This window comes from Hippopotamus amphibius, chromosome 5, assembly GCF_030028045.1.
Source record: "Hippopotamus amphibius kiboko isolate mHipAmp2 chromosome 5, mHipAmp2.hap2, whole genome shotgun sequence".
In the NCBI taxonomy this organism is placed as follows: Eukaryota; Metazoa; Chordata; class Mammalia; order Artiodactyla; family Hippopotamidae; genus Hippopotamus; species Hippopotamus amphibius.
In genome coordinates, this window is record NC_080190.1 from 105,472,349 (window position 1) to 105,480,512 (window position 8,164).

The window sequence follows — 8,164 nt, forward strand, 5'->3', positions numbered from 1 at the left end:
TGACCACCCCACTTCTGATTGTTTTTAAGTTAAGCAACACCATTTAGAGCTGGATAAATTTAGCGCTTATAATATAGTTCAGGAACTGGATGAATTTTCTCAGTATGGGGGGTATATTTTGGATTGGTGCCTAATTTTTAAAGGGGTCTGTGGAAATTCATGCTATGCTCTCATGTAGGGGATGGAAAGAGTGAGGTTAAATTTATTAATTAGATCTTCTGTCCAGGTTCCTGGTGAATAATTGAATTTACTTTTTCTTTTTCATTCATATAAAACATTTGAAATGAGAAAGCTGGGGTACTTTATAAATGCCATTACTTATTTTGTTTTAATTTCCAGGTAATTCCTGAGACAGTACTGCCCCAAAGAACCTTTGCAATTACTTAAGAATATCCAAGGTGATTCTTATGTTCCTCAACTCAAACGAACCACATAATTGTAATTCTAACAGAAACTCCAGAAAAGGGAGTCAAAATTTATCCCAAGATAATTACCCTGCTCTACTCTACCTTGGGATAAATATGTATGAAAAAATAGGAGTTTAATGCACTGAATATTAAACTGTCAAAACAGGAATGTTTAAAATATTCTGTTAATGGTTAAAAATAAGTTGTACTCTAAGTCCAATGACCATTTGCCAGGGAGAACCAAAGTTGAGAAACTTCTATTAAAAACATGACTCAGAGGAAAAACTGCAGAGGCTGGCAATGAAGGAAATGATCTGATATCATTCCCTGTTGGTTATTCCTAAGATCACGTGTTCTGGGCATCTTTAAAAGGAGGTTATCTGGACTCAAAGGGTAATAGCACCTTCCTGAAAGCTGCAGCTTCTTTCTGACCTTGAAGAATAATTCTAGAAAGCTCACAAAATGGGTGATGCTTTTGTAGGTACCTGGAAACTTGTCTCCAGTGAAAATTTTGATGAGTACATGAAAGAAGTGGGTAAGGAAATACATTGGTTGGGTTTATAACTTTTTCTCTGGGGAAGAGTAGTTTATGGCTGTTTTTCGCTCTGGAAGCACTGGCCAGACATGAAATGCTGCTTTCTCTATAGAGGCGATAAAAGCAATAAGTGAGAACATTTGTTTCTAGAAACATGCTAGACGGAAATCACAACTAACGCTTCCTATAGGTGAACTGATATGAAAAAAAGGTATAAATGGAATTGTTATGGTGTACAGAAATGACAAGATTTTTATCTGATTGCTAAACTTGAGTATCTTTGATTTACTTGGCTCTCTGCCTCTTTTTCATTCATTCCTTTTGCATATAAAATAAGCAAAGACTTGGAAACAAAACTATATTTATTTCCCAGAATGCAATACTCTCCATCTGAAACTGAAGGCATATTCCTCATCTTAATGTAATTTTTTGAGTAATGTATGTTAACCAATTATTTTATTGTTTTAATGTCAATCCATTAAAATGTGTGGTTGTTTTACAGGCCAAAAAAAAGAATCTTAATTTCAGAAAATATATTCCTTAAAGGTCTTAAATATTTGTTTGACTTAAAATTACATGGGATGCCATAGGATTATTGATATTGGAGATTTTCAGGTTTTTAGATTCTGCTAACATTGCCTGTATGTTCCCCAGGTAATGACAAAGGTAAAGCAAAGAAGAGTGGGTGGGATTTCACTCAGGCAGCCACCCCCATGCATGAACAAGTTGTATCCAGGGGCTGCAAATTGGGGAGGGATTTTTTTTCAGAATTATCTTTTTGTTCTATTTAATTGGAGTATAATTGTTTTACAATGTTGTGTTAGTTTCTGCTGTACAATGAAGTGAATCAGCTCTATGTATACATATATTCCCTCCCTCCTCATCACAGAGCACCGAGCTGAGCTCCCTGTGCTATACAGCAGGTTCCCACTAGCTATCTATTTTTACACGTGGTAGTATATTTATGTCAGACCTAATCTCCCAAATCATCCCACCCTCCCTTTCCCTGCCTGTGTCTACACGTCTGTTCTCTACCTCTGTTTCTCTATTCCTGCTCTGCAAATATGTTCATCTGTACCGTTATTAGAGGTTATGATTTAATCCCTAAATCTGAAGACTTAAGCTTCTTCTAAATCATACAGTGTATTTTTCACTTGCCTAGAACTACTGTTTCCTTGTTTTAGGGACTTCAACATGAGTGGGACCTAGACTATCAACTAGTTGTAATTTGATAAACTAATTTATATGCATTGATACAGATATGTTAGGATTTGAGGCTATTCATCTACTGATTTTTAGAAACATTTTACACTTTTAGTATTTGTATTTAAATTCTTATACCATTGCATTTTAAAATGATAAAGGACTGATGATAATGAAAGAAAATAAGTTACCTCCTGAAATTAGCTGCTCTAGATGATTACCTTCAGTCAGCAGGTATTGTTTTCATCATTCAAATCAGGACAGAATCAGCAAGTGGAGAGTATGATTTTCCTAAGCTTGGACAGCCTGAACCACACTTGTTGTTGCATGCATTCACTGTACTGACTTACTCCATGTATCTGAGGTTATATTTTTAAGAGATAGGATTTGATGACGTAGCATATTATCATCCCACCTGCCGCCAGTTTCAGCCAGGGAGTTAAATCAGAGTCTCTGTATTGCTTGTTTTGTATGATATTTGTTTGCCACTGAAGTGATTGGGAATCAAAGTATTAGTTTCTGAACTTACTAAAATAGTGATTTCTTAAACTTTGAAGCTTTCACAATTGATACCTAGGCCCTCTTAATATTTTCTATAATTTATTGGGAACATCACCATTCTAAAATGGTATAAATGCAGGCAACATTTTGCCTTTTGGAAAAATTAATCAAAATTTTCATTTGATGATGGAAAAGCCTAGAAAACTGGAGTTGGCAGTAAATGTCATAAAATGTGATTTTTGTATGCCCAGATTAATTTTTCATTGAGAAACTGTATAGCAGCCCCTCAAATCCTATTGAGAATTCTGTCTTTAACTATGGATTAGGGCACTTTTGTTATCTAAGAAGGAAAGGTCGAGATTCCCAAGTGTTTCATGAACTAAGTAAAATGACAGTGGCTGCCCTCATGGTTGAGATGGCCAGTTATTTTGAGAGTGCAGTGACTTTTAAAATATGCATATCCCAGAAGACTTAATCTTTGTACATATTCTTTTTTTTCTCTTTAGATCTTAATTGGAGTATAATTGCTTTACAATGTTGTGTCAGTTTCCGCTGCACAACAAAGTGAATCAGCTGTACTTATACATATATCCCCATACCCCCTCCCTCTTGAGCTTCCCTCCCACCTTCCCTACCCCACCCCTCTAGGTCATCCCCAAGCTTCCAGTTGAACTCTGTACATATTCTTGTGGAAAATTAACAATGGGTCTTCCTGAAGAATTGTATCTGAAACCCAGAAGGGGAAATTTAAAGAAATGACTTACATCTAATTGTGTCTTGGGTGTTTTTTAAGTATTAGCCTACTTTACTTATCTGCAGGAGATGTTTAAATAAGGCCTTTAAGAAACTCACTGGAGTCTTTCTCCTTTTATGCATCTACACACACACACACACACACACACACTACTGCTCTTTCTTAAAAGATGTGCGAGAAAATTGTAAACTTGACATTTTTCTTTTCCCAACTATAGGAGTGGGCTTTGCTACCAGGAAAGTTGCCGGCATGGCCAAACCCAACGTGATCATCAGTGTGAATTCAGATGTGTTCACCATCAGATCAGAAAGTACCTTTAAAAATACTGAGATTTCCTTCAAATTGGGCCAGGAATTTGATGAAGTCACTGCAGATGACAGGAAAGTCAAGGTGAGGAAAAAGGAATTGGAGCAGCATAAAAGCCTGGTTTCTAAATGACCGCTGCCTACAAGAAGCCATTTTGTAAAAGGAGGAAAACCATTCCATCATAAGCCAGAGATTCCTGTCTCCTAGATCTGAACCACATTGCCTTCGATATTTAGTTGGTGAATTTTCTCCCTTTTAAAAAAATTGTCCTTACTACTTAAGAAAATGATTAACATAATTTGTTTGTCATACCATATAAATATAGTATTTGAAGTGAATTAAAGTAACATAACAATGTTAGGGAACATTTATAAAAGAGTGGGGAAAAAAAAGGAAAAAATCACCTATGATACTATAGAAAGATACTTAACATAAATTTATTATCAATATTCTTTCACAGTGTTTTTTCCAATGCATGTTTGTATGATGTTCTCATCATAATATACACATAATTTGTATGCTGTTGTTTTTGGCACTCATTATTTACTTGTACTTTAGAATTACTAATTACCTCAAAATATTCCTGCAAATCAAGGTGCTCTATTTTTTATTTTATTTTCCTCCATCATTGTAATCACTGTTTATTATGCCCACAGAGCACCATAAACTTAGAAGATGATGCCCTGGTACAGGTGCAGAAGTGGGATGGAAAATCAACCACCATAAAGAGAAAACGAGCGGATGATAAATTGGTGGTGGTGAGTATCTTCTAGTTACTTAATTACTTAGATTCTACTGCTATGTCATCTCATAATCGTTATCCTACCTAGAGAAACAGACAATCTCCCTTGTAGAACAAAAGGTTAGTCTATTGGGATTATGGTCTCACTGGCAATTATCCTTTATGCTTTTAAACTCGGTCTAGGTATACTGCCCCCCAGGAAGCTGTCCCTCATCCCTCGCAATATGAACCATATTGTATTGTGCATTTCTAATTAAGTGTCTCACTCACCACATAGATTGTAAGGTTCCTTGAGGGCAAGACTTGTATCTTCTTGACCTTTATATCTCCCTAACTTATTACAGTATCAGGTATATAATAAGAGCTCAGAGCAAATATCTTTTGCCGAATATAGTTTCCTTCCCAATATTGAAGGAGACAATATGTAAACAAAATATAAGTGATTTAGTCCCAAGGATTTACCAATAATTTTTTCTGTGCCTAGGAATGTATCATGAATGATGTCACTGCTACCAGAGTTTATGAGAAAGCTTAAACCAAGGGATATTGAGCTGGATTGAAGTTTGCATGGAACTCTACGACATTCTGTTGGATGTGTTGTCCAAACACATACTATCTTCCACTAATTAGCAAGTAACTGATTTTCCCCCAGACTGATTTTATTCAATATGGTTGTGTTGGTTAAATAAAACTTTTTAGATTTATAAGGCTATGTAATGGTTTATTCAGTGTGTTGGATAATTTCTTACTCATAATTTAGTGAAGACGATAGGAAATTGTATTATTGCTTTGTTTCCAGTATGATATGATTCTTGAAATAGTAATCCAAGATGAAAAAAATAAGATTCGTGAATTTTCCATTGTCTCAGGTAGAAAATGATAAATACATGCTATTACTGAATATGAAGTCCTTCTTTAGCATAACTACAGTCAAGTAACAATCTCTCAGAGACCTACGGTAGTCTTAAATGTAGTGAAATTGTCCACAGTCAGCTGGCCCATGTGCTCTCATTTTACATGTATCTGTCCTAGAGCATTAAGACAAAAAGAAGTGGAGTAGCAATGCAGAGTGCAGAGAAAGATTTCTAGGCTATAAATTTTAATCTGGAAAATTATTAGTAAACCAAGATATCCCTGGAATCTTTCAAGAATTAAGTCCAAATAATCCCACAATATTTATTCCAGAAAAGAGGTGACAGGCTTGTAATGAGTAATGATGCAAACGTTCTCTTAGTCATTTCCAAATTTTTCTTTTTTTCTTACCGGTGGAACTTTTTATTCAGATAAGATATTGAATATGTTCTGGAACTTTCTACTGAAATAAAATAGGAAACCTCCAAGGTAGGGGTGTGTGTTCATTCGTGTGTGTGTGTGTGTGTGTGTGTGTGTGTGTGAGAGAGAGAGAGAGAGAGAAAGATTTATTGCTTCCGCACCTTGTGGAACTTCAAAGCACCTTACAGATTATTGGAGTTCCATGTACATAGACTGAAATTTCCAAACCACATACTTACCTTTTATAGTAAGCCAAAATCTTTTAAACTCGATGATGGGTGATGCCTTAGAGGTCCAGGACAAGGAGGGTGGAAGGGAGACGTGGGAGGGAGGGAATATGGGGGTATATGTATAAATAAAGCTGATTCACTTTGGTGTACCTCAAAAACTGGTACAAGAGTGTAAAGCAATTATATTCCAATAAAGAGCTTGAACAAAAACAAACAAACAAAAAGTGTGTCCTGCAGTTAGTTGATGTAATTCTGTTTGTGATGCTTCCTTTGAAAGTAAGTTTATTATTTTCTGAATACCTACCATATGCGTAATACCAAGAAGCCAGAAGAGGTAAATTAAGTTCCTGATCACAATAATTTCCTTCCTTTCCAAAACCAGAGAGTTAGACTCTCACTTTAGGTTTACTCAAGAATTGGAGAATTCAAAAAGAGATTTGTAGGAATTGATCAGGAAAATTCTTGGGAAACCAATATTTATTAAGCATTTACTATGATCCATACATTTTGCATGCTCTACTTAATTTATTATCAAAACAATCCTATGATAAGGACTTGGAATTTCCTGTTTACAGATAAGAAAACTGAGGTTCAGAGTTTAAGTCTATAAAACTAAGTAGGGAATAGACATAGGAATTTGATTTTCAAGAGAGCATTCCTGGCTGTGATGTAGATCTAGGAGCCATCAGTATTCAAGCGGTAACTTAATTCATAAATGGTGATGAGATCATTCAAGGAGAAAGGAAAGTTAGAAAGAAGAAAATAGTTGAAGATGTCCAAGTGGATGTCACCAGCACCTCAACTCAACCTGCTCTACACTAAACTCTTAACTCCCCACTTCCATCCACTCCTAACAATGAAAGTTATTCTACTTTCCACATCTCAGTGATTGTCTGCATGTTGTATCTAATTGCCTGTTCGGCAAATCTTAAAACCATCCTTGAATACACCTTCTTCCTCACCCTACAACATTTATTTTATTTAGAAACTCATGTTGAGTCAAGACCTTTGCTGATGCCAGAGACACCACCCACCACAAGCCACACCCAAAGTCCAGTGTCAGAGCACAGCTTTGAAGGTTATAGAAAACTCCCAGGAGACAAAAAAGAAGGAATAGAGGATCCCAGGATCTGAAAAAAGAAGGCTTTGTGTCTGCAGCCACAGCTCTGAGCAATTAGACATCCTCCTCCCTAACCTGCCACGAGGAGCCCTAGCAGAGCGAGGAGGATACGGTGCTGAATGGGAAGAGGCAGGGCCATTGAAGGCACAGGAGCTGGATGACAAGAATATCAGCAGCAAAGCAGTGAGGAGGGCATGAGAGCTCCTTGACTGTGGCAGAACTTCCTACACAGATAGGGAGCAGGGGCCTTCTTAGTTTGTGGGGATGTAATAGCATGGTGGCCCTGGATTTCCGCTGGGGGATGAACCGCTTTGGACTCAGAGGGAGTGCTGAGCAGGGGAAACTAGGAGGTGCAGAGCTGTCTCAGCTTCTGTCTGGCAGGGACCCAAGAGCTTCATAGGGCAAATGAGTCACAGGGCAGGGTGAAGCATGGGCTGGTCCCAAGGTGCTTTCATGGATGGCTCAGGCTCCCTGGAACGCTGCTATCACTGCCTGTGCAGCCCTTCCACACGTACAGCATATGTTGTAGTTCTGATTTGGGTTCTGTAACCCTTGCAATGTACGTTTGGAAGGAAATGGAAAGTGTGCCTTCAAACTGCATTTCCTTCTTCATTTTTTTTTTTGTGATAAAAGTCACAAAATTTTAACCGTATTTAACTGTACGGTTCAGTGGCACTAAGGACATGCACATTGTTGTGTAACTCTCACCATCAACCATCTCCCAAATTTTTCACCTTCCTAAACTGAAACTCTGTCCCCATTAAACACTAACTCCCCATACACCCCCCATCCCCTCCCACCCCCTCCCCACCTCCCCGAGGCTCCTGGCATCTACCAATGTACTTTCTGACTCAATGAATTTGACTCTTCTAGGTACCTCATACAAGTGGAATCAAACAGTCTTTGTCTGCACTTATTGTATATTGGAATGCATTTTTGAGCAGCTTGGAGAAAACCCCAGAGGCTTGGAGCCACAGGAAAAGTGGGTTAGCCCAGCTTTCATGAGGACTGTTTGGTCCTACTTTAGTTTCTGTTCCAAATGTGGGAACAAACTTGTTTCTTAACACCCTTCTGATCACGTGGGTTGTGTTGAC

The 8,164-nt window shown here is 37.5% G+C and overlaps 1 protein-coding gene across 1 annotated transcript; it reads left to right on the top strand.

The window, feature by feature from the left end:
- Positions 1-794: 794 nt before the first annotated feature.
- On the top strand, positions 795-5,155 carry LOC130854525 (fatty acid-binding protein, adipocyte). Its single transcript, XM_057737442.1, has 4 exons — positions 795-942; positions 3,618-3,790; positions 4,363-4,464; positions 4,933-5,155. The coding sequence occupies exons 1-4, from the start codon at positions 870-872 to the stop codon at positions 4,981-4,983; spliced, it is 399 nt and encodes a 132-aa protein (XP_057593425.1). The 5' UTR covers positions 795-869; the 3' UTR covers positions 4,984-5,155.
- Positions 5,156-8,164: the final 3,009 nt, after the last annotated feature.